The following is a 27,070-nucleotide window of genomic DNA, read 5'->3' as shown; positions in this document are numbered from 1 at the left end:
TCTTATTGGCAATAGTCCTCTGGGATTCTTGGGAGTATTATGGCAATCTGAGCCCCTTCTACGGGTCCATCAAGCACATTCTAACCTGCACAAGATCACCTCTAAGTTTGACCAGTCCTTCCAACTTGGCCTTAAGGCATAGATGCTGGCACGGAGAACATATGGATGAGAGCCCAATAAGCTTGTCTTCCTTTAAAAAAAAAAGAATACTCAGTCCCTCTGGGCAGATTCTATCTTGTTCCAGGAAATGGTTGCAGGATTCACAGGAACTGTTGACAATCATTTGCCAAAAAACAGGATCTTAGCAGAACTCCCCACATTTCCAATACAGATACAGCCCCGTGTAGTCCCCTCCTCCACTCCCATCCCTCATGCCACTCTGATCTTTTCAGATTTCCAGTAAAAACAGATATGGTGTTCTTATCCAGTGTACTGGCTCCAAAAATGTTACATATGTTATCCCTAACCCAGGTTCTATTAAATTGGATGAGCTATTGACCCTCCTCAAAGTTCTAGTAGAGTGCTAGACTGAGCCCTTTAATTTTTTTTTTCTGACAACCAATAGGCCATATAGACAGTTCGTGTGCTGGCCTTTTCTTAAGTCAAAAACTCATTGACCCCCATCACCAGCAACATATTGCTCATACAAGATGTCCTAAATCAGAGGACTGAGTGTTGGTACCTGTCCCATATTAGATCTCATTCCAAATTACCTAGAATATTGGCTCGAGGAAATGAGGTCACAGACACCATCATATTAACAGCCAGTATGGATCTTCTAGAGCAAGCCAGGGCTCTTCACCAGCAATTACATCTGCCTCCACAGAATTTGCATAGACTTCTTCCAGAATTACCTGTTTCCCAATGTAAACATTTATCCCGGGCATGTGCCACTTGTGTCCCTCTTGCCCCCTTAGGACTGCTTCAATGTGCAAGGGTTAATCCCCAGGGCTTGTTGCCTAATGCCATCTGGCAGATGGATGTCACACATCATGGCCCCTTTGGCAATCTTAAATATGTTTATGTGATAATAGACACCTGTTCCTCCTTTGTTTATGCCCTGGCCCTTTCTAGGGAGAAGGCCATCAATGCTATCAAGGCCCTTAAGTCAGCATGGTAGTTATGAGGTACTTTGGGTACTTAAAATGGACAATGGCCCTGCCTATGCCTATCAACAATTCAGTGGCTTTCTCGAATCCTGAAAGATTTCCCATACCACTGGCATCCCCTACAATCCACAGGGACAAGCCATTCTAAAACAGCTTGATTCTCATAATATTAAGGATATTTGTATGTACACATGATCACCAAGACACCTATATGTGAGTACACAAATAAAAAAAACTCAGAAGCAATCTACAAGGTTGTATATTGTAGAACTGAATGAAAGCTATGCTGGACTGCATTAAGTCCTAGGATGGCAGGTAAATCTATGTACACTTAATGCATTAAGGATAGACAGGCAAGACCATTTGAGTCAGATCCTTAGACACACATGCAAATTAACCCTGACAAATAAATAAAAGTAATAAAAATATGAGACCTAAGGAATTGCCTCAGACAATAAAGGAAATCCCAAACAAGGCTAAAGACTAGTTTGATCCATAAGACCCATATGTTAGTTAGAAGGAAATAAATTCCCTATAGTTGTCCTCTGGCCTCCACAAAAGCACTGTGGAATGTGTGTGTGCACAAACAGTAGAGCATTAAACACATGTGTTTACATTAACAAGACAAGTAGTGTTCTTTTGTTCTTTCATTCCCCTAATGATAGGACACTTTCTGGTACCCTATAGACATTATTCTTAGCTCCACTAATTTACACTTAATCATTCCCACTAACTCTCTTAGCTTAAAAGGCTCTTATGAATCTTGTTCCCTCTCTAAGACTTCAATTAGCCCATTTATGTTCCAAAATTCAATTTGCCTTCTAGCAACAAAAGTGAGTCACACTAATGAATCTCTAGACATTTTCACTTCTCACTATTCCTAATCATTAATTTTCCTTTTTATTTTGCATGTGTATTCATATGAAGGTACACATGTGTGTATGAGTCACAATGTTCATGAGAGGGCAAGAGGATAATTTTGGGTGTCATCCTGAGATTTGATCATAGTGTATGATACCTGGAACAGATCCTACTCACATTCAAAGCACCCTTCTCTGTGTTATACCTCTGAACAAAATCATTGAGTTTCATTAAAAGTCAAACTTAAGATAAAAATAGTAGATGCTTTCATAACCAAGTATTCCAAAGTCTAGGGAAGAGGATCAAATATTTGAAAAGAGTAATGCTAAAAGATAAACTTATTGTGAGAGTTTAATTTTTTTTTAGTTAGTTATTTACTTTGATTTTATTTTCAGATAGGGTTTCACTACATAGCCCAAGCTGGCTCTTAACTCATGGTCCTTGTCCTGGTTGGCTCTTCCTCAACATGATGCAAGCTAGGTTTATTTAGAAAGAGAAATTTCAATTATAGGGTGTTTTCTTGATTAATGATTTATGAGAGAGGGCCCAGCCCACTGTGAAGCTGTACTATTCCTGGGCAGGTGGTACTGCAGTGTAGAAGGAAGCAAAGAGAACTTTTAGATGCCTGCTTATTTTCTAATGGGGGGGGGGTATAGTTTTGGATGGGAGGCAAGATCTGATTGGGGATGGTGAAGGCTAATCAAAATATATTGTATGAAAATCTATTTTAAATTAAAAAGAAAAAAAAAAGAATAAGGAAAGAAAACTGAAGAAGCCAGAAAGAACAAGGCAGTAAGCAATATTTCTCCAGCGTTTTTATTTCAGTTCCTGCCTCTAGGCTTCCGCATTGAGTTACTGACTGACTTGCCTGTATAATAGACTGTAAACTGGACCTGTAAACCAAATAAACCCTTTCCTCCCCCAAGAACTAAGTGAACTCAGTGAGTCTAGAAGCATACTGTGAAGTGGAGAAGATGAAACAAAAAGAGGCAGGGGCACAGAAGGGGAGGAAATAAGGGGTGGATTTGATCAAATTATATTATATTTATGTATGAAATCTTAAAATAATAAAGGTTGACTAATGAAAGGCTAACAAACCAAAACAGTCAATAACCCTGAGTTTCTCAATATGATTTTGGTCAGTTATGAGCCTAGAGAGAAAAGAAGCAACTGCAACATGATATCCCCCTAGTACCTATAAATTAAATGAGTGCTACTTAAACCAAGAAAACAGCTTTATTTAAAAAAAAAAAAGCTGTACAGTAAAGTACTAGAAAGGTAACAGTGTGCTGATTTTTTCAAAAGTAAGCATTATTACAAAATTAAGATTCAAAACAGGAGTGGAAAACAACAAACACATGACAATAAGAATGTTGACACCAGTTCTTAAAATATTTTGTATTCCTTCAAAAGAAATCATTTCAGAGTCTCTAACATTCACTCAAATATAACCTAATCCCTTTATCACTAAGGGCAAGTATAACTACTGAAATCAGTGAACTCAATGAAAATATTGTGAAATAGAAGGCTACTTGGTTTACCATGTTTCAAGAGAAATTCAGATGTAACTAAAGACACAATGACTTATCTGCCAAGTGGCTTTGAAACATAAATCAGTCAAATCGGTCTCCAAGACTTCTAAACACTGAGCCATTGCTGAATGAGGAGAGCTTCTATGTTTTCAATGGGTTTACTTTCAAAAGTCAATTTATTGTAAAAATGTGCAAAAGCCAAAGTTTGCTCATATAGTACTGGCATTCTGTACACATATATTACAAGCATTACAGCCTTCCAGAGCCAGGGTGGCAGAGGCCCCTCCTCCCCAGGGAATCTATATCCAAGGAGGCTCAGACAGCTCAGCAAAAGTGCTCCTCCTAGTTTGGGGTCACTGGCCCCAACATTCACCATGACATGGCCTATGGTCTCTCTCACAGCTCCCTACAGCAGAAGCAGAACCCTGAAAAAAAAACCTGCAAGCCACCTCCCACTGGTACTCTTGATTGCAAAGCCTCCCCAGAGTTCCTAGTTAGCTAGGATCACCCAGCTGGGCCTCAGGACATTAGCTTCTCCCTACTGGGTGAGGAAAAATCAAATGACTCAGACTCAGCACAGACTTTTCCAGCTCTGCCCTTCCACCCCAGGGACAGTAAGGTCCCTAGTCTGAAAAATTTGTATTTTAGTAGAAATGCTTCCAATCTCCCAGAGCACTTCCTGTTCCCCTTCCAAGGCACAGGGTCCTGTGTGCACATTCCATTACACACTCTATGTCAAGTGTAGCCAACCCATTGCTTCACAGCTGGGAAGTCCTGCAGTTAAACATAGGTCACATTCAAACAGTAGCTGTTATCACTGTTTAACACTATTTAAAGCAAAAAGAGACCATGAATTAGAAAACAATTGGGTTATCAAGAGTAGGTTTTGGAGGAAGGAAAGAGACTGTGAACATGATGTAGTTATATCAAAGAATTATTTTTAAAAAGATGAAACATACATTATAGTCATGTGTTCCAGAGACTAGGGATTTGTATGAGAACACACCAAGGATTACTCACATATTTTCTCTCTGACTGAAATCTTTTTTTTTTGTTTCGTTTTGTTTTGTTTTTTGAGAAGGGTTTCTCTTTGTAGCTTTTGGAACCTGTCCTGGAACTTATTTTGTAGATCAGGCTGGCCTCAAACTCAAAAAGATTTATCTGCCTCTGCCTTCCGAGTGCTGGGATTAAAGGCATGCGCCACCACTGCCCAGCCCAGATTGAACATCTTAAATGAGGAAAATAACAGTCCTGTTAGGCAGGGTCACACCATTTTATCCAGATCATCTGTATTCGCTGAACTAGTGTTACTACAGTTATTTGGCTTCATTATAGGTTCAGACTTTTATCTAGATTCTTGATTGCCCTGATCTGTGGACCCCAAAAAACAGCCAGTCAGGACATTTACGGATCATCTAAAATTGATTACCTGATTCTACATTGCTAATCTCAACTACTGCCAAAAGAAGAAACCCCTTTCCTTCTCACTGACCAGTCAAGGCCCTGCCTGGAAGGGTTGCAGGAGTTTCTTCCCAGCCCTGGGCAGCAGAGGCAGGAGTAGGTGTGTTCAAATCAATTCTCAACTACATAGCTCAAAGCAAGCATGGGCTACAGGAGATATTGCTCTAAACATAACAAAATAAATCAGTAGCACTTCAGAAAAATGACATTCTAAATGACTGAGAAACACTGGAGAATAAAAATAAAAAAACAGGAATGCATTTAAAGAACATGAAATTTCAAAAACTATACCAATTGAGTTTTTACAATGATAAAAGTAATTTATTTCTAAGATAAAACATGTAGCTATATTGATTTAAATGAAGATTACACCCTTCCCTAGTAGAGGGAATGCCTTTAATAAGAGACTGATTGTCCTGCCCATAAACATGCGTTGGCTGCTGATATCTGTAACCTGACATGTAGCTTGAGTTTTCCTGCCTGGTCCATAGTCAGGACAAATCTCTCTCACCTGCCAGTCCCACAGCTTCTCAGACCCAACCAAGTAAACACAGAGATTTATATTGGTTACAAACTGTATGGCCGTGGCAGGCTTCTTGCTAACTGTTCTTACAGCTTAAATTAATCCATTTCCATTAATCTATACCTTGCCACATGGCTCATGGCTTACCGCCATCTTCACATGCTGTTTGTCATCATGGCAGCTGGCAGTGTCTCTCTGACTCAGCCTTCCACTTCCCAGCTTTATTCTCCTCCTTGTCCCGCCTACACTTCCTGCCTAGCCAATGGCCAATCAGTGTTTTATTTATTGACTAATTAGCAACACATTTGCCATACAGAACATCCCACAGCACTGACATGACAGTCAATAGCCTGTTTCTCAAACCTCTGAGCTGACTTAACTGTGTCAAACAAGACTAAATATATTTGAGTAGTAGAGTTCCCTAATTGGAAAAATGACTTATTTTTAAATCAGTAGGGCTTTTGTCCATATGAGTTTGAAGGTGCAAACAAAGTAAAAAATGGACATTATCATGCTAGACAAGATTGTTGATATTGTCAGATTTTTTTCTTGTTCAGAATAAATAATCTTTTTTAACTGAATAAAAGTGTGTTGGCTAAAAATTTTACCAAATTTTTTATCATCATATTCCCTCTGGTATTAGTGTTTCAGATCCTCAAAGATTACTGTGATATTAACAGATTGGTTGCAAACTAAAAATTTACTCTTGTAAAAGGCTATCACGAAATGCAAAACATTACCACACTGACTACAATTACAGGGTTTCTTTGTAGTATGATTTTTTTCTCGTGATTTAGAAGATTTTTGATACATGCAAAGGCTTTACCACATTGAGTATATTCATGGGGTTTCTCTGCAGGATGATTTTTTCTCATGATTTAGAAGACTTCTGATACATGCGAGGGTTTTACCACATTGAGTACATTCATAGGACTTCTCTACAGTATGTGTTCTTGTATGTGCATGAAGATTATTGAGTTGTGAAAAGTCTTTACCACATTGATTACATCCATAGTGTTTCTCTCCAGTATGTAATCTTTTATGTTTTTGGAGAGTACTCTGATGTGCAAAGGCTTTACCACATTGGTTACATTCATAGGGTTTCTCTCCAGTATGTGTTCTCTCATGCATTTGAAGATGACTGTGTTGTGAAAAGGCTTTACCACATTGATTACATTCATAGGGTTTCTCTCCAGTATGTGTTCTTTTATGCATTTGAAGATTAGTGAGTTGTGAAAAGGCTTTACCACATTGAGGACATTCAAAGGGCTTCTCTCCAGTATGTGTTCTTTTATGCATTTGAAGAGGACTTTGTTCAGCAAAGGCTTTACCACATTGAGTACATTCATAGGGTTTCTCTCCAGTATGTCTTCTTTTATGTATACGGAGATTACTGTAAAATGCAAAGGCGTTACCACACTGATTACATTCATATGGTTTCTCTCCAGTATGCGTTCTTTTATGTGCTTGGAGATGACCATGACTTGCAAAGGCTTTACCACATTGACTACATTCATAGGGTTTCTCTCCAGTATGTGTTCTTTTATGTCTTTGGAGATGACCATGACTTACAAAGGCTTTACCACATTGGTTACATTCATAGGGTTTCTCTCCAGTATGTGTTCTTTTATGCATTTGAAGAAGACTCTGTTCAGCAAAGGCTTTACCACATTGATTACATTCATAGGGTTTTTCTCCAGTATGTCTTCTTTTATGGATTTGAAAATTACTGTAAAATGCAAAGGCTTTACCACATTGAGTACATTCATAGGGTTTCTCTCCAGTATGTGTTCTTTTATGGATTTGTAGATAACTATGATATGCAAAGGCTTTACCACATTGATTACATTCATAGGGTTTCGCTCCAGTATGTGTTCTTTTATGCGTTTCAAGATTATTGATTTGGGCAAAGGCTTTACCACATTGACTACATTCATACGGTTTATCTCCAGTATGCAATCTTTTATGTTTTTGGAGAGTACAGCGATATGCAAAGGCTTTACCACATTGATTACATTCATAGGGTTTCTCTCCAGTATGTGTTCTTTTATGTATTTTGAGACTACTGTGACTTGCAAAGGCTTTCCCACATTGGTTACATTCATAGGGTTTCTCTCCAGTATGTGTTCCTTTATGTATTTGGAGACTACTGTGACTTGCAAAGGCTTTACCACCTTGATTATATTCAAATGGTTCCTCTCCATTATGTGTTCTTTTATGTATTCGGAGATGACCATGACTTACAAAGGCTTTACCATACTGATTACATTCATAGTGTTTCTTTCCAATATGAGTTCCTTTATGTATTTTTAGAGTACTCTGATGTGCAACGGCTTCACCATATTGAATAACTTCATGGGGTTTCTCTCCAGTATAATTTCTTTTGTGTCTGCAAGGATAATAGGTACATATAAAAGCTTTACCACACTTAATGCATTCATAACTCTTCCTATAGTATGAGTCATTCTACATTTGCAAAGTGAACCAAGATGAACAGAAATATTTACCCATTCCTAGTACTCATAGGGCTTTTCTGCAATGTGAAGTTGTTGATGTATTACCAGTGAAGCTCAAAAACCAATTATTTGTAAACCTGAATCACATTCAACAAATCTACTCAAAGTGCAGACTACTACATATCTTCTAATTGAGACAGAGAGAAAAAGATACATTTTTTCCCATATCCCTATGCCCATATAGCCTATATCCAGAGTGACATATGGTAAATCTATTAAGCAAAGAATAACAAACAAAAGGTTTCCACACTGTATTCACAGTTTGACTATCTGTTCCTCATAGACATGTGTATAGGAAATAAGGTTTCTCCACAAAAATTGCCCCTTGACTCTTGGCTCTAACTTCCCCCTCCCTAAACTTAGCAAAGTCACAAGTATATGAATAACAACAGCTTTACTATGGATTATTTGATTAGTAGAAAGCTTTAGATATATACTTATCACCTATTCAATGTAGTATACCTTTTGCAATACCTGACTGTTATGAAACTAAATGGATTGGCAGTTCTACAGCATAGTTCTCATGGGCCTATGATTCAAATGGTGATATCTGTTAAGGCATTGTTTCCTTGTCTTCTCTCTTAAAAGAATGCCTTACAAACATAATTCACCTACCTGGTCTTAAGGTATATGGTTTTGTGAGAATTGAATAATCAACTATGCACTTTAAGCTGAGCTTATTTATATCATTGCTTTTCTTTACAACTTCCAGGACATATTAAAATTTCTTGAGAGGCACATTTGTATCAGCTTGTACATGAAAATTACCTTCTGTGTCTTCTAGAACTTTCACAATGTTCTTCAATGTTATGGTCTTCCCAACTGTAGCCTAAAATATAGTACCAGAAAAATGTATGGTATATTAATTGAGTGACTATCGTCAGTGAATCTTAGAATCATGTCTAATTTATTCAGCTCATCAATAACTAAGGAACAGTTGTCCCCTTATTTTAATATGTGAAGGAAAATTCAGTCTTACCTATAGTAGCGAGGTTCCAGTAGGTCTCCAGCATCACATCTTTATAGAGATTCTTCTGAGAAGGATCCAGCAAAGCCCATTCTTCTTGAGTAAAGTTCACATGCACATCATCATAGGTCACTGCATTCTGAAAGATCCCATACATGTGTACAACAAAAAGCATGATACTGACAACATTGTAAATGTATACTTCTTTGACAATATAGTCATATAATTCTGGTGTTTCCCACACTTAATCCATGACATGGACATTATAGTATCATCACAAAGGCACTTTAGAAGGAAACTGAATAGGAGGTTCACCTGTCATTTCTGCACCCTTTGAATGGGATATCACATTGCAAAAGAAATGACTATTAGCAGACGGAGAGACAAGCAAACAGATCAGCAGTACTGAGTACACATCGGAGAAATTGTGTTAACAATTACTAACTACAAAAAAAGAAAAATAGCAGGCAAGCTGGGTGTATTGGGTCATGCCTTTAATCCCAGCGCTCAGAAGGCAGAGAGTGATTCTTCTGAATTGAATGTCACTCTAGTCTATGCAATCAGTTCCAGGGTAGCAAGACCCTGTCTCCTCTGCAAAAATCAATCAAACAAAAAAATTAGAAAGAACTCAGAAGTTTTTACTGAAGTTCCTACAAAGAGTTATGTATTCCCTCCAGTTCTGTATTCATCTTCCAGAAACCTGAAGTGCCCCAGTTTAACTCTAGCATTAATAAGATCTTATTAAAAATGAGTGTTTAAAGTTACAGATAGACAGATGAAAACATTAGCAATGCAAATATTGATCATAAATAATTAACATAAGGCAGGAAAGATGGCTCAGTTTGCTGGTCTTGCTTATAGGTAGGCTGAATTGCCATTATGTACATGGGGGATCACAACTACCCATTATTCCAAGTTCAGGGGTCCATTTTTTGACTACTGTGAGCACCAGGCACATATGTGGTGCATATCCATGCATATAGGCAAAATGCTCATATTTATTTTGAAAAATTCAAAACACAACAGGCAGGAAGAATGTCACACATCTGCAATCCAATTACTCAGAAGGCTCAGGCAGTATTAATGTCATGAATACATGCCATCCTGGGAAAGAGAATGATATCCTCTGCCAAATTTCAAAATTCAAGATATAGGTGAAGTTCAGCACAACAGCACATGCTTAACATGTACAAAAACGTACATTCCAGGCCTATCACCCAATAATATAAAAACAAAGAAAGCCAGAAATGTTGTCCCACCTTTAATCCCAGCACTTGGTAGCCACAGTCAGGTAGATCTCTGAGTTAGGGGCCATCCTGGTCTACAGAGCCACTTTCAGGACAGCCAGGGATACACAGACAAACCTTGTCTTAAAAAACAACAAAATTAAAATAATAAAAACTGCAGGCTAGCAAAACAGCTTAGCATTGAATAGCAATTGTTTCTATTATATTTTATATGATTTAGGGATAGAGTCTATAATGATGGTGAAGGTATAACCACAGGAGATGGAAGCCAGCTGATCATTTTCAACCACAACATAGTAATGTTTCAACTACAATACCTACCGAGGAGGTTCTTCATTCAATCAACTACATTCTGAACCAGGTCACTATAGGCTCATGGCCGTCCATGAAGAAAGTGCATATAGTCACTTCAATAATCCTAAACAGCCCCTACACTATTCAAATGTCCAAAGTCCTTCTGACACTCAAGACAATCTCTTGATTGTGACATCTTGTGAAATCAGAAAACAAATCATATCTTTCCAACATACAATGGCACGCAATAGCCATTCTCATTCCAAAAGAGAGGAATGGGTACATAATGAGGGAAGATTGGGCCAAGACAAGACAAACCCAGTAGGGCAACCATCAAATCCTATAGCTCTGTGTCAGACAGATAGGACTTCAGTTTCAAAGGGCTTAGAAGGCCCTATTCCTGCAACTTCTCATACATCTCTCTCTCTGGCTCCTTCCACTCTCTATACATAGCTCTCCGTGATAGATATTTTATAGCTTAGGCATCACAACATTTTATGGTCTCAAAATAAAACCTAGGGTTCATCCTCACAGCATCATGCAATAAATTCTCAGTCTCCTCACTGAGACTCTTGACTCTGCCAAACAAACTGCCTGTAACTGTGCTGAACTGAAACCACAGACTAAGAATCCATGATGTCAAATCTTTCTCATTTCCAGAAACAGTACAACATCAATGATATCCCCAACTTTGGTTTCCAAGCTGTGATTGGGCCAGAATTGCAGCATGTTTTGTATGAAGTTGCTTACTGGAACTAAGAATCACTTTGCCTACTCCTTCCATTAATTAAGGGCACAGAAGGATGGATTCATACCCTTAGGGTACCCTGCTAGGCATCCAATGTAGAGGGAAGGACTGCTGTGAAATGGTCTTTCTGTATACTGTGAATATGTGTTGCTACCACTGGTTAATAAAGAAGCTGCTTTGGGCCTATGGCAAGACAGGCCATAGACAGGTGGGAAACCCAAGAGAGACAGATACAAGGAGAAGAAAGGCAGAGTCAGGGGAAATGCTGAGAGCCAGCAGGGAAGCAAGATGTAATGGAATACAGGTAAAGTCACGAGACACGTGGAAATACACAGATGAACAGATATGGGTTAATTTAAGATGTAAGAGCTAACTAGCAAGAAGCCTAAGCCATACACCCAACAGTTTGTAATTAATACTAAGCCTCTGAATGATTACTTTGTAAATGGCTGTGGGACCACGGGGCCAGGCAAGATAGAGAAAAGCTCTCTGTCTACAAAGGACTTCCTCTTTAATGGTGATAATCTCCCTGAAAATTTCTGCCTCTGTTTCAGCACTTGACTGCCATCTGAAACTACCTAGTGCTGTTTCTCTGTACAACCCCATAGAATTTTTATTTACTTCTGCCCCACTTGCTTTTTTTCACTGTAGTCCTGAATGAGTCATCAGTAATAGCCATCCAAGAGATTCAATGTTCCAGCTCAGTAATCAGCCCATTATTTTTTAATTCCACCTTCCTCAATTTCTTGGGACATGAGTAAAATAAGAAAGGTTTGGGGCCAAAATATCATACAAATGACCTCTAGCCTAATTTACCATGAATTCTGCTTCCCGTTGAAATCCTAATACCTGGACCCCTACTGTCTTCATTACTCTCAACACACCCATCTTCCAGTTCCTACAAGAGCAATTTATTAAGCTCTGTGTAGAGCTTATTGTAGCTAGAGTTTTCCTGCCTGGCCCACAGTCAGGACAAATCTCTCTCAACCGCCAGTCCCACAGCCACTCAGACCCAACCAAGCAAACACAGAGACTTATATTGCTTACAAACTGTACGGCCATACCAGGCTTCTTGCTAACTGTTCTTACAGCTTAAATTAATCCATTTCCATTAATCTATACCTTGCCACATGGTTCGTGGCTTACCGGCATCTTCACATGCTGTTTCTCATCATGGCAGCTGGCAGTGTCTCTCCCACTCAGCCTTTCACTTCCCAACTTTATTTTCCTCCTTGTCCCGCCTATACTTCCTGCCTAGCCAATGGCCAATCAGTGTTTTATTTACCAACCAATCAGAGCAACACATTTGCCATACAGAACATCTCACTGCACTTCCCCCTTTCTTTTTTTAAAAAGGAAGGTTTTAACTTTAACAAAGTAAAATTACATATAATTTGGGAATTTGGGCGTAGCTTCTCTTACTACTTCCTGCTGGAGGGGGGCGCTGTATCTTATGGGGACACAAAGAAAATTTTAGAATTATGGAATAGTCCATGAGGGTGTATCGTCTGAGCCAGTTGCCTTGAAACCATTCTGGATGTTGGATCATCTGGGCCATGGTGTCATTGGAGACCTTTCAGGGGGTCTTGGCTGGTCAAACCTGATGTATCTTAATCTGGAACAAATCCATAGCCTCTGGCTTTCTGTGGGAACAAAAGCAGAGTCTCCTTTCCAAAGCAACATATCCTTATATCCAAATTTTGAAGTCATGGTATCTTTAAAATATGCATATTGGTTTAACTCAACATCTTTTATGATCAAATGTTTTTCTGCAGTTAAAAATCCCAAAGACAACACAATCCAGATTCTCTGTGTAATATCCATTTTTACGTGGCTTATTTTTTATACTACCTTTACTGTCTCTTTAAAGACTTTATTTTTTAAGACTATGTATTTGTTTCTATAACTCTATATATCACCTTTTTTGTCTCTTTCAAGCCTATGTATCTTTTACACACATTGTAAACTATTACATCTGAATCTGTCTTATTGTGAATCTACTGCCTTAAACTGTAGCAGCTGTGGCTGCTGGCTCCGCCCACCTCAGCTTCCCAACATGGCGGTGGTTTACCGCCAGCTCTGGGAGCTATCATGGGTCTATGCTTTTAGCCAAGCAGCGTGTAGCCCAGAAACCTCTTTTTTTTTGTTTTGTACTAGAAAAGGCTAAATCCACCATGCAGCTTAATGTGCCACTTGCAGAGGCCTCATTCCTGCCATACTGCAGGTTGAGCGTGCACACTAGGAACCCACCAGTAGCTCAAACTGGCAGCTGCTGCTCATTTGAGAGAGACAATTAGGAAGCTGTTTTTAGCTCCGTTTTAGAATCTTTTCTCAGGTTTTAGGTGGAAACTCTTGCCACCATGTTGGACGCCATTTGTAGCTAGAGTTTTCCTGCCTGGCCCACAGTCAGGACAAATCTCTCTCAACCGCCAGTCCCACAGCCACTCAGACCCAACCAAGCAAACACAGAGACTTATATTGCTTACAAACTGTATGGCCGTACCAGGCTTCTTGCTAACTGTTCTTACAGCTTAAATTAATCCATTTCCATTAATCTATACCTTGTCACATGGTTCGTGGCTTACCGGCATCTTCACATGCTGTTTCTCATCATGGCAGCTGGCAGTGTCTCTCCCACTCAGCCTTTCACTTCCCAGTTTTATTCTCCTCCTTGTCCCGCCTATACTTCCTGCCTAGCCAATGGCCAATCAGTGTTTTATTTACCAACCAATCAGAGCAACACATTTGCCATACAGAACATCCCACAGCAGCTTATAGCTCTTGATATCCAAAGTCTTGATATCTTCCACATTCCTCTAAAAGATAGTATTCCCAGGTTCTGCCCAGCAACAAAGTCACTTTTGGTATACCATTTTTATTCTAACTTGAATCTCTGATGCTGAGATTAAATTCTCTAACCAAAAGCTTCTTAGGTAATAAATAGGTTTATTTGGATGATTATGTCAGATTACAGTCCATCATTGTGGGAGCTTAGGATAGAAACTCAAGTTAGCAAGTGAAGGTAAAAACCACAGGGAAACTTTGTTTCTTGGCTTTCTCTCTTACTTGTTCATTGTTTCATGTCCAACTAGCTCTCTTATCCAGCCCAGGCATACTTTCTTTGGGATATTGCCACCTTCAATGGAAGGTCCTTTGCACATCAATCATCAATCAACACAGTCTCTCACAGACATGGCAACCAGTCATTCTGATGGAGGCACATCCTCAATTGATGTTCCCTCAGAGGACTGTAGGTTCAAATATGCTGACTGCTGGTGCTAACTAGGAAACAGAGACAATCATATACAAGAAGGTTTTAAAAACCAAAACCAATTAACCACATCAATGATTTAAATAGCAAAAATGCAAACATTGATGATAGTAACAACTGGAAAACACAGATAAACCAAGAAATGAGAAGAGGCAAGGCTCTAAGATCAGGAAGAGAAAACTAAAACTGTTTCTCCACAGAAAGTCTCCAAACCAACAAAAACTCAAGGAACTCATAACATAATGTAGTAATCTGTCAAAATACAAAAATAGGTAAAGGTCCATCATATAACACAAAAGGCACCACTGATAAAAGGAGGCACAAAGATAGACCTACAAATTTAACATGGTCCTCTTAAACAAGAACTACAAGATTCTAGCCAAAATCAAAAGCAAGTATCATCCCTTGAACACACCAGCCAAGAAGGCCAGTAGAAAAAGGCAACACTCAGCCAATACATGCTCTAAAAATCCAGAAAGCAAACAGAAACCCAGTAACAAAACTCTTAAATATTTTCTTTAAATGCATTACTGCTCTAATCTCTTATTTGTTTTTATTTTTCAATAGTTGCCAGTCATTAAGAATTTCATTCTAGGGGCTGGAGAGATGGTTCAGTGGTTAAGAGCACTGGCTGCTCTTCCAGAGGACCTGAGTTCAATTCCCAGCAACCACATGGTGTCTCACAACCATCTGTAATGAGATCTGGCGCCCTCTTCTGGCCTGCAGGCATACATGCAGACAGAACACTGTATACACAATAAATAAATAAATCTTTAAAAAAAAAAGAATTTCATTCTAGCTGGGCGGTGGTGGCGTACGCCTTTAATCCCAGCACTCGGGAGGCAGAGCCAGGTGGATCTCTGTGAGTTCGAGGCCGGCCTGGGCTACCAAGTGAGTTCCAGGAAAGGCAAAATAAAATTTAAAAAGTTATACCAATAATTGACTTGTTAAAGGGATAAAAATAATTGGAGCAACATTTAGCTACATTGACTTTGAAAAAGACTAGGTAGGCCTCTCCCTGGTAGAGAGAATACCATTAACAAGAGACTGTATGACTTGTCCCATGTAAAATGTTAGCTGCTGAGTGCTGTAAGTTGACCCAGAGCTATAGCCAATGGCCTGTCTCAAACCTCTCAGCTGACTTAACTGTGTCAACCAGGATTGCACATATCTGTATAGAAGAATCCCCTAATCAGAAACCGAATTACTCAATGGTTCAAGCTACCCTCCCTAAATTGCACCAATTCTTTCTGTCTTCATTCACATAGAAGAAATTAATACATACTGGAAAATTACTAGAAAGTCACCCACCCTCACACATCAGGCCCTTCTTTATGATGGAGACACCTGCAGCTCACTGCCTTAAACTTCAGTCTGTGATCTAGCTATTGTCTAGTCTTTTTTTTTTCCCATCAGTGTATACTACTACAGGTTTTCTTTTAATTGTCACACATAGGACAAAAATTACATTTTAAGATTTAAGCATTATAGTATTGTGAAAAGTGCCAGCAGAGCTGATACTAAAAGATATATAGTGGCTCAGAAATATTGACCTGTGCCTGAACTAGAGAATCTGTGACACTGCTAGAGTCTTTTTGTCTAAAACTCAGCACTCTGCAGGCAACACTGAGATCTAAAGGGAATCAGAATTTATGATTCCTGATTGCAGAGTGCTAGTTAAAAATGTTTATGTAGTCATTGAGTTAGTTTAATTTGCCTGTTTGAGAGAATGCAGGGGCAAAAAGTCGAAGAGGCTATATTATATACTCAGATAGGTTTTGAGTATACAATTTTCTCATCTTCTTGGGCTCTTCAGTAATTTAGGTTATGATTCTTTTAAAATTCCTTATAAGATTACCTCTCAAGATAGATAATAAAGTAATAGATTCTTTCTTTACAACTACAGTTTACAGCCTGTCAATAAAAGGGTTGGCTGAGAAAATATGCTCCTTGCTTACTTACACATGACAGGCTACTTAGATATATTACATGAGAGTTGTTGGGATGACTGTTTTTAATTCACGTCTTTACCTACGGAATGTAACCTTTCTTAGGACTCTTGAATTGCCTGAAAGATTTTGTTGGGGTATATAAGCAGTGAAAAAAAGAGAACAACGTGAGAGAACAGCATGAGGAGAAAATATGAGTGAATAAAGAAACCATCAAGAGAGTGCATGAGTGTTTTCAATTCCCTAAAACCCCTCAGATAGAAAAGTCTTAGATTTGCTGATGCTGTGGAATTCCCTTCAAGCCCTGAGTGCTGCCTTGGAGGCTGTCTCTCTGAGGCAGTGTTATATTAGGATCACTCATGCTGTCCCAGGAACATTCCAAGACTTTAGCAATTTCTGAAATCTCAGAAGGCAATGGGGGCCCCATGGAAAGCTCTGTAAAGCATCTGGGCACCAGGAAGTATTTGGAGGGCATTTGGGCTCAAAGAACAGTCTGGAGAGTGGCTTAGAGACTAAAGAATCAGAAGGCAACCCAGTGGCAGGAAGGTACTTAAGAAGGGTAGGTAGATGCCTGCCTTACTTTCCCTGCATCAGGGTCTCACCTATATGACCATGGCAAGCTGTTTCTGGGCTGTTCCCAGCATCCTGCTACTCCTAACAGCTACAGCAGCAGCACTATGACCTCTATCTCTCTGGGTTTCATCATCAGGCCTGATTGACTCTAGGGACTAGTCCTAGGGCTGCAAGTGATCAGGCAAGATGACACTGACACTCTTTCAGGTCCACAAATATTAGAGATAGGCAAGACAGGAGCTGAGTTGGTGCATAGGTGAGCTTGTGCAGCCCCACCTCCCTGCCTTCCTGGGCCACGCCTGCCAATCCCTACTAAACACACCCTCTCCCTGAGGCAAACCCAGCAGAAATCACTCAGCTCATCTCCTCACAAGCACAGCAATCTCTAGATGCACCCCCAGGCAAATCCCTCACATGCTCACAAACATTCTCCCCTCTCTGGAAATGCCCTTCCAGACATTCTTTCAGTCTGATTCAGAGGACCTGAGAGTCCTGTGGTGACCTCAGTTTTGAGGAAAGAGGCAGAATGAGGAGTGCTTGGCAGCTAAACTGGAGAGCTGCTCTAGATCAAGGCCAGTGGAGACAGCAGGGCCACCCATCCATAGGGCTCTGGAAGAGGAGACCTGGAACTCCAGAGCAGAAATCATATAGGAGCTGGAAAGCCAAAGCCAAGTTGGCAAGGCAGACAGACCCTGAGCCCTGCAAGAAGATCTCAGATGAAAGGGAAAACATAGCCAGTAGACATATTAACATAGAAGGATTTGGGGAGGATTTAATGAGATCCTATTCCTAGACAAAGTACTATAGGAAATTAATAGTTGGTTATCCAAAACAAAGTGGCCTGCCTTGAAATCATATAAATTGAAGAAATACCAAATGGACTTAGCAGCTCATATTTATTTCATGTGAATGGGCATATAAATATATATGCAATAATAACAAAAGGGAAACAATCAGTTTGAGACAGAGTAAGTGGGGGCATGGAGCAGGCTTTCTTTTAGGCCACCAACCAGCTCTCAAATCATGACATGGAGACTTCCTATTAGTTATGAATGCTCAGTCTTAGCTTAGACATTTTGCTCCAGAGCTTTTTACATTTTTTCCCTTTCTTTCTTCCTTTCTCCTTTCCTTTCTCCCTTCCCTTCTCCTTCCCTTCTCCTTCCCTTCTCCCTTCCTTCCTTCCTCTTTCTTTCTTTCTTTCTTTCTTTCTTTCTTTCTTTCTTTCTTTCTTTCTTTCTTTCTTTCTTTCTTTCTGTCTGTCTTTCTGTCTTACTTTCCTGCTTATGGTAGCTGGCTAGCTGGCTGCTGTCTTGCTTCCAATCCCAAGCATGTTCCTCTTTCTCCCTCATTCTTGCCTTCTGTCTAGATTCCTCCTCCTATTATTCTTTTTGTCAGTCAACCCTGCCTATCCTCCTTCTGCCTAGATATTGACTGTTCACCTTTTGGACCAATCAGGTGCCTTAGGCAGGCAAGGTGAAAAGAGCAACACATCTTTACATAATTAAACAAATGCAGCATTAAAAAAGGACACATTCTTACATTATTCAAGCAATATTCCACAACAGGGGCATGAAGTGATTGGAGAGAGGAAGGTGAAGGGAGTTGCTATGTGTTTATATTTTAAATATTAATCATGAGGAATAGAGGTAAATGGAGAATTCTCAGAAAATAAAATACAAATAGTTGACAAACATTTAAAAGTGTTTAACATTAATACTTAGATATTGGGGAAATGCAAATTACAACTTCTCTCTGAATTTATCTCACCAAAGTCAGAATGCCTAAAATTTTAAAAAATGACAAGTGCTGGCATTGATGTGCAGAAAAAAGAAGCCCATTTCAGTGCTTGAGGGAATCAAAGTGGTGCAACCATTTTAAAAATCAGTATGAAGGTTCCACAAAAGGCTAACTCTAGATATACCATGTGACCCACAGTACCACTCCCATATTTATATACAGAAGAAATTTCACATAATATTCCAGAGACATCTGCTAATTCATGTTCATTGTGATTATATTTACAATAGTCAGGAAATGGAAACACCCTATATTTGCATCAACTGATCAATGAATAATGAAAATAAAAAGGGTAATCTTATTTAGATACTGAGAAAAATGAAACTATGGAACTCACAACTAAACAGAAGGAGCTAGAAACAGTTATTTTGAGTAAGGTACTCAGACCAAAGAAGATAAACATCACATGTTTTCAGCCACTGTGGAGGTTGATATTAAATCTTCAGATACGTGTTTCAATTGTAATACTCATACAGTTCATGAAACTGATAAAATGCCATGGGAATGGCTATGGAGAGAAGGGAGATAAAATGCACAGATACAAAGGGAAAAATGGACTAATGAGGGTTAAACTGTAATGGGGGGTGAGATGGAGGTAGGATAAACAAGGGAGAAGGGAAAGAGATAAATAAAACAAATGACTTTTTGAAAAAGTTAAGGAAACTTAATACACTTTTATATCACTAACATACACTCACACACAGAGAGACACAAACACACACATAGAAAGGTGAATAGAGAGGAGAGAGAGAGAGAGAGAGAGAGAGATACAGAATTAAAATGGAGGTACTCTGAAACAGAACAATGCTCCTACTGGACACCAGAGAGAGACAAATAAAAATTCTTTGCCATGTATAAGTTACTTCTTTTGGAGTTTTTGCCAACTAGGTCCTCCAAATCCCTCAAACATCACACTGTATTGCTATTGCTCTTGGTTATCCTCAAGAACTTGAGGAGAAGACCCTACTGATGAAGACATGATTGAGTAATAAAGCATAGCAAAATCAAAGTGGCAAAGAGGCAGAAGCTTTATTGCTGTGGATATTGCTCTGTATGCTGTGAATGTGTTGCTCTGATTGGTTAATAAAGTGCCGATTGGCCAGTAGCCAGGCAGGAAGTACAGGCGGGACAAGCTGAGAAGAGAATTCTGGGAGGAGTCAGGAGTCACCAGCCAGACATAGAGGAAGCAAGATGTGAAGGCAGAACTGAGAAAAGGTACCAAGCCATGTGGCTAAACATAAATAAGAATTATGGGTTAATTTAAGTGTAAGAGCTAGTCAATAGTTAGCCTGAGCTAATGGCCAAGCAGTTTTAATTAATATAAGCCTCTGTGTGTTTACCTGGGTCCAAGCAGCCGCAGGGCCATGGGAGCTGGGCAGGACCAGGAAAACTTCAGCTACAAATGGCACCCAATGGCTCGAGTTTCCAACTAAAAACTGAGAATACTTAATAAGCAATTCTAAATGGAGCCAAAAACTGGTTCCTGCTTCATGTCTCATGCGGGCAGTGAGACACCACAACATGCAGTCTTGAACTACAATATGGTGGGTACGTGGCACATGGGTTTGACCTACAGCATGGCTGCAGATTCCTGCCACAGTACACAGAGGCATCTCCAAGATGCACAGTTTGGTGCCTGGTGGATTTAGCCTTTACTAGTTAAAAAAAAAAAAAAAAAAAGGAGGTTTTTGCACTACATGATGCTGGATGGAGGAATGGACCCACCCAGACCTGGCGGTAAACTTAGTTCCGCCATGTTGGGAAACAGTTGGGCACAGCCAGCAGCCAAGGCTTCTGCTTCAGTACTAGCCACTGCAGTTTAAAGCAATAGGTTCACAATAAGACAGATTCAGATGGAACAGTTTACAATGTGTGTAAAAATTACATAGGCTTGGAAGAGAAAGAAAAAGGAATATATACAGTTATATAAAGAAATAGAGTTTTAAAAAATAAAGTCTTTAAAGAGAAAGTAAAAGTAATATTAAAAAAATAAGCCACATAAAGATGGAAATCACATAGAAAGTTTGGATTATATTCTCTGATATTTTTAACTGCAGAAAGACATTTGATTGTGAAGGCTGCTAAGTTAAACCAATATATATATTTTAGAGGTATTTTGACTTGAAAGTTTGGATCTAAGGATATGTTGCTTTGGAAAGGAGGCTCTGTTTTTGTTTCCACAGGAAACAAGAAGCTATGGATTTGTTCCAGATTAAGATACATCAGGTTTGACCAGCCAAGACTGCCTGAAAGGTCTCCGATGACACCATGGCCCAGATGATCCCAACATCCAGAATGGTTTCAAGGCAACTGGCTCAGAGAATACAGCCTCACGGACTACTCCATAATCCTAAAATTTTCTTTGTGTCCTCATAAGAATACAGAGCACTCATCCAGCAGGAAGTAGTATGAGAAGCTACGCCCAAATTCCCAAATATACCAAGCTGGCTTTGAAGATGGAATTGGCTCACTCCTTCTCTAAACCCAAGCATATTGCCAAAGAAAAGGTTGAGAGATTCTTCTGTCCTGTCCCATATTAGAAGAGCCCTCTGGTGTAGGACAGAGGAAAACCAATATTTTTATTTAAAGCAGGTTGATTATAAATGCAATCTCTTTCTAAAGAAGGGGATAGTAGAAATATGATAGTATGAAAGGGTAGATTAATGAACCTACTTTAAAGAGTAACAACTTGTTTAGAAATGTTTTACATTGCTATGGATTTTAGATTATTGATACAAGTGTAAACTTAATTTTATTATACTGTATACATATTTCTACTCTCGTTTGAGGTATTATACATAGATATAATTCAATTAGATAGGTAATCTTCAAACACTTCAAAGACCTACAAAATATGGCAGTTAAAATGTTTTAAAAATTTAGACTTTCTGGACAGTGAGAAATGACTGCTCCTGGCAGCACCAATTTACTTCAGAGAGGAGGATGGGCATCGAAGACACTCTACATGGAGTTAATCTTCTTCTTGCCAAAAATAGCCATGTGGGCAAGAAACTGTTCTTGCCCAGACTGCTTGACAAAATGATGTATCGAATGGACATGCAGGAAGAACACTTAGCTATACTGACTTTGAAACAGAGCAGGCACTTCCCTGGTAGAGAGAATGTCCTTAAAAAGACACTGTATGACTTTGTCCCATAGCCACTAAGGGCTGTTAGCTGACACATGGAGTTACAGCCAACAGCCTGTCTCTCAAACCACTGAGCTGACTTAACTGAATCAATCCAGATTGCACATACCTGCATGGGAGATTTTGCTAATTGGAAACTGAATACTTAGAAGCTCAAGCTATCCTCCCTAAACTGTGCATCCACCAATTCTGTTTGTCTTCCTTCACATGGAAGGAATTAATGCATGATGGGAAATTACACAGAAAATCACTCACCCTGTCCCATCAGGTCCTTCTTTGTAATGGAGAGGCCTGCAGCTCACTGCCTTCAACTTCAGTCTGGGATCTAGCTATTGTCTAGTCTGTTTCCCCCTGCACTGTACGCAGTACACTGCTCCTCCTCTTCTGTTCTGAAGGGAGAAGCCATGCTCCCCACACAAATCCTTTCCCTGTTCTGCAATGGACAGCCTACTATGTGACTCAAACTGGCAAGTTTAGAACTCTGATGTGCTGCAGACCTATAATCCAAGAATTTAGGGTGGTTAGTCAGGAGGCTAGCAAGGGCAATGCCCTGTGGGCAGCAGAAAAGGTTCAAGTACACCTCAATCAATATGGGAGACCTTAACTCAAAACTGCTTTTCAAAAAGGCTGGAGATGCAGCTGTTCAAGAATTATAATACCTTCATAGCACACCAGGACTTGATGTTGGTTGTGACCCTGTAACGGCTCCTTAAGCAGCATGTTGGAGGCCTTTGAAGGTAGGTGGGCCTTTAGGTAGCTTGTAAATCTGGCTTGTCTCATTTGTTATGGGAATGTAGCTTAACAGCTGATTAATCCTGGTGAACAAACATTTACATCTTACCATACTAATTTCTAACAACAGGCATGGTTAGCATACTACTTATCTTTGGGGTATTTGGGATGCAGCCCTCCCTCAGCTAAATTCTACTTTGTGTGACTTAATGTCTCCTAAGAACTGGTAAATCCTTATACCATCAATTCTACTTTTCTACATCACAGTTTAGCAGTGGAATGCTACTCTACACAGGAGATAGTGTTTACAAGCTCCACATAGTTAATTCCAGATGGATCCTAAACCTAAATGTTAAATGTTAAAAGTACAGAACTTCTGGAAGATACTAGAGAGGCCAGTGCTCTCTGAGTTTGGCAAATCTGGTGATGTCTCTCTCTCCACATGTGACAATATAAGCACTATAGGCACCAGCATTTCACAGTGATGTTAACAACAAGGATATTTCTAAGCACAGTTCCACTCCCAATGCTCTGCACAAACACAGCCCAGGGAGTGAAGTTATTCAGAGGCTGCCAGCCTGGCCCAGGGAGATGCGAGGACTAAACAGGACCGTGATGGACCAGGCAGGACCAGGTAGGAACTTGCCAAACTGCTCTAAGGTAGTAAAATAGAAATGCCTCAGAGTAGCTAGGGATAAGAAACTTTTTTATCTGAGGGCAATTAAGAATAAGTCTCTGTCTAACTGACTGGTAAAATAAGGAAGCATACATGCTTTCTCTTTTACTTCATCTTAAAAATGGTCTCTGACTCTTTCTGTCTCCACACAGTTACAAATCTCCACATTGCTACACTCTGTACATACAGCTACATATCTTTCTTATGGCCATACACTTCTATACACAGTTACATCTATTTTCACATGTCTGCACATCTTTCTTTTACATACATTACTCTTCTACTTTTCTTTTTTATGTAGTGTCTTCTTCCTTGCCTCCACACAGTTATAATTCTCCACACGGCCATAGCTATACATCTCATATACATAGCTCTCTCACCATGTAACACCTTACACCACTCCTACACACTCTCATACAGCTCTTTACACAGTTTCTATATGTAGCGGCAACTCTTTCACACACTCACTCACACACACACACATGCTTCTTCTATATCATTCACTCACTCTTAGCTCACTCACTCTCTCATTAATTCATTCTCTCATCCTCTCTAGGCTTCTTCTTCATCTCTCACTCAGCATACATACACTTTACTCACATTCTGCACAGCTTCATCCCTACAATGATGCTATTCCTTCCTTAGCCAAACTCTGGACAATTATTTGTTACATTTTTCAGGGCCCAACCTATTCTCATAACACATGAAGTCACACAGTTTTTCTCAGGCTAGTAGGGACACAAAGACCGGCCAATGAGAGTATACACTTGGCCTTGCACTTAACTTTTTCCCAGACGGAGAACGACATTGAAATTCAGGACTAAACAGTAACAGTAGGAGGTAGAGCAGAAAGAGAAGGACTGCAAAGAACTATGTCTCAATGTAAACAGCCTAGCCTTGATTTAGCAATAAACAACACCTGGGAATTAGTCTTTGTGTATTTTCTACAGGGGCAGTTTAGTCTGATTGAATCTGTTCTCAAGTCTAAAATTAGCCGTCTTTGAGAATGAAAATATTGTTACTTTCCTGTGTCAGTAAAGAGGAATATTCTGGTATTACTTCTATACATCAGAATTATACAGCTTAGACAGAAATCAACTTCCCGACCATCCACAACTGTAAGTGTGCCCAAAGACGTAAAACACACTACCAAAGGGCTGCGCAAAAACCCTCCACAGCTGTTCTTATTAGGGAGGTAAGGTGGTGGCACATGAGGAAGTTACAGACAGAAAACAACCAGTCAGTTACAGCCAGTGACCCCACTGCTTTACCTAATGGGGACACCCCGTGAATTTTATTTAGTGGGGCTCCATCATGGACTTTCCCTAGTGGGACTCCCCAACAAAGAGTTATACATCTGGTGGGTCCACCTGTAAAACGCGCGCTGTCACCTGCTGTATATTCCCACAGCCTCCTGCAAACAAGGATATTTCTAAGCTCAGTTCCACTCCCAATGCTCTGCACAGACACGGCCCAAGGAGTGAAGTTATTCAGAGGCTGCCAGCCTGGCCCAGGGAGTTGCAAGGACCACTTAGGACCACTTAGGACCAGGCAGGACCGGGCAGGAACACGCCACGCGGAACTCTGAGTCTGGCCATTGGCTCCCACCCAGGCAGGGGAGGACGCACCAAAACGACTCCCGTGCCTCAGCAGGCCGCTCCACCTAGTCTAAGGACAGCGGCCCCTCACTCACCACGACCAGCCACTCCTCCCCGCCAGGGGGCAGCGGTCCCTCGCCTCACCAAGACCAGCCACTCCTCCCCGCTTGGGGGCAGCGGCCCCTCACTCACCATGGCCGGCCAATCCTCTTTTCCTGGGGACAGCAGCCCCTCGCTCGTCTTGGCCCACCATTCTTCCCCATCTGTGGAGAGCAACCACTCGCTCACCATGGTGGGGCTACCGAGCTGACCCAGCTCTCCACACAATCGAGCCCAAGGTGCAGCGCAAACCGCAACTTCCGACTTCCTCACAAGAGCTGAGCCTGTAAGCCTGGCTCCCGGAAGAACCCTCCCATCTGACTGGCAGGTCCGCTGGAAGCTCTGATTGGCTAGTGAGGCCTGAGTGACAGGACCAGGTGAGCAGAGGGGACACAGCACAGCGGTTCCCAGCCTTGGCATCCAATCTAAGGACAGACCTATTCCAGACTGACTGGAGATTTGTGCCAAATTCAACAGCAAGTCTCTTGTTAATGTGAATCAGTGGGTCCAGTTTTAAAAGGAAGTACACAAATTCAAAAGGAGGCTAGTCAGACAATGTTGCACCAGAGGCACTCAGAGTAACTCAAAAACATTATAAACAAAATCTACAGTGGATACATGGAGACTGATAACCACAGCCTCTTGTGTGGAAAGTGTTGGGTTCTCAGAATCTGAAGCAATACCTTTCCAAAGACCCTGGCCCCAGACCACTACCAACTCTCCCAAGCATATTCCCATATCAGAGATGGAGCTCTGTTTTTGCTCTGTACAGCAGGGCCTTAGAGAAACCGCTCAAAGCCTAGGCAGATTGTCAAACTCGTAGAGACCTAGTTTCAAATATCTTCTAGAAGTTATGCATCTTGCTTTTGACATGTATGTGTAAGATCCATTTGTAGTTAATTTGTGGAGGTTGTAAATGTGTGTCATGTACTGGGTAGCACTCCACTACTAAGCTGTGATATAGAAGAGTACAACGGGTGATAAAAAGAATTGACCAATGCTTAGGAGATAGTAATTCACACAAAGTAGAATTTAGCTAAGGGAGGGCTGCCTCTGAAATACCCCAAAGATAAGTAGTATGTTAACCAGGGCTGTTAGAGATTTGGATGCTAGGATGTAAATGAGTCTTCACACCTTTTATGTATACTGTTATTGGTCACATGTCTGTAGTTAAAAACAGTGAGTGCAATGCTTATCCATGGAGGATAGAGAGACACTCTGTGTAAAGATCTCTCTATAGTAAGCTGGGGCATCGTAGTTTTAAGAAAGATTTCTTAGTTGTGTTATACTGGATGCTGTAACATCAATTCCATGATGTTTTGTTTAGTTTTTGCTGTTTCTTAGTATTGACTATATACTGGAATTAAAATCCATAAGCATGGTTATAGCAGTGATGCCATATATTATATGAAGAGTGTCGTGTGTTTTCTCTAAGGTTTAGTTTAACAGATTGTACCTAGGAAATATTAATTTATTACATTGTCTTAAACACAGTTTGCATTCAGCATTCTTTTTTTAGTTGTTGTTGCTCGGCACTGTCTTAAGACAAACAACTAGCACCTTCCTAGGATCAGCTGTGCCTGCTTACAAAGGATGCCCACCACCAGGTTTGCTGACTTTTGATATTCCATCATGGAAGGAGGTATCCCCTTATTCTGGGTGTACAGCCTCTTTTGAATGTCTTTTGGCATCTAAATCTGGATTTCTTCAACATTCCTCCCAAAGTCTTCATCTGCAGTTCCTTTGCAGCAACAAAGTCACTTTTGGTGTAACACAATATGTTCTAACTTGGCTGCAGATATGTGTGTCAGGTTACAGATCTCAGAAGCTAACATGAAACATATGGACAAGGTCAAACAGTATCTTATTCATGCCATTCCCTCTGCCAGGGAATGGCCTGATATTTTTCAAAGTAAGGGTAGCTATGTGTTTTTTCAGTTATATTTATCTTTTAAAAGTCTATTATTGG

The 27,070-nt window shown here is 40.2% G+C and overlaps 1 protein-coding gene across 2 annotated transcripts; it reads right to left on the bottom strand.

Annotated features, from left to right (window-relative positions):
• Positions 1–2,770: 2,770 nt before the first annotated feature.
• Positions 2,771–25,397, bottom strand: LOC128119960 (zinc finger protein 431-like). 2 transcript variants are annotated; one of them, XM_052753733.1, is made up of 5 exons: positions 25,195–25,309; positions 10,229–10,338; positions 8,982–9,108; positions 8,771–8,831; positions 2,771–7,875 (listed from the first exon to the last, which is right to left on the bottom strand). In XM_052753733.1, the coding sequence occupies exons 3-5, from the start codon at positions 9,013–9,015 to the stop codon at positions 6,327–6,329; spliced, it is 1,644 nt and encodes a 547-aa protein (XP_052609693.1). In that variant the 5' UTR covers positions 9,016–9,108; positions 10,229–10,338; positions 25,195–25,309; the 3' UTR covers positions 2,771–6,326. The 2 variants fall into 2 exon arrangements, with proteins under 2 accessions (XP_052609693.1, XP_052609692.1); XM_052753732.1 differs by lacking the exon at positions 10,229–10,338 and having other exon boundaries at positions 25,195–25,397.
• Positions 25,398–27,070: the final 1,673 nt, after the last annotated feature.

The sequence above is a fragment of the Peromyscus californicus genome, unplaced genomic scaffold (assembly GCF_007827085.1).
Source record: "Peromyscus californicus insignis strain IS unplaced genomic scaffold, ASM782708v3 Scaffold_24__1_contigs__length_46423439, whole genome shotgun sequence".
Classification (NCBI taxonomy): Eukaryota; Metazoa; Chordata; class Mammalia; order Rodentia; family Cricetidae; genus Peromyscus; species Peromyscus californicus.
Note: the sequence above shows the minus strand (reverse complement) of the source record. Positions and strands in the feature narration are given on the sequence as shown.

Bases quoted from the DNA above. Each gene is read 5' to 3' on its own strand.
- LOC128119960 (XM_052753732.1), bottom strand. From the start codon at position 25,293: ATGGTGAGCGAGTGGTTGCTCTCCACAGATGGGGAAGAATGGTGGGCC. The intron at 8,832-8,981 runs GTAAGACTGAAT...ACTATATTTTAG, and splicing joins CTGGAACCTCGCTACTATAG to GCTACAGTTGGGAAGACCAT. The intron at 7,876-8,770 runs GTAATTTTCATG...TTATCCTTGCAG, and splicing joins AGTTCTAGAAGACACAGAAG to ACACAAAAGAAATTATACTG.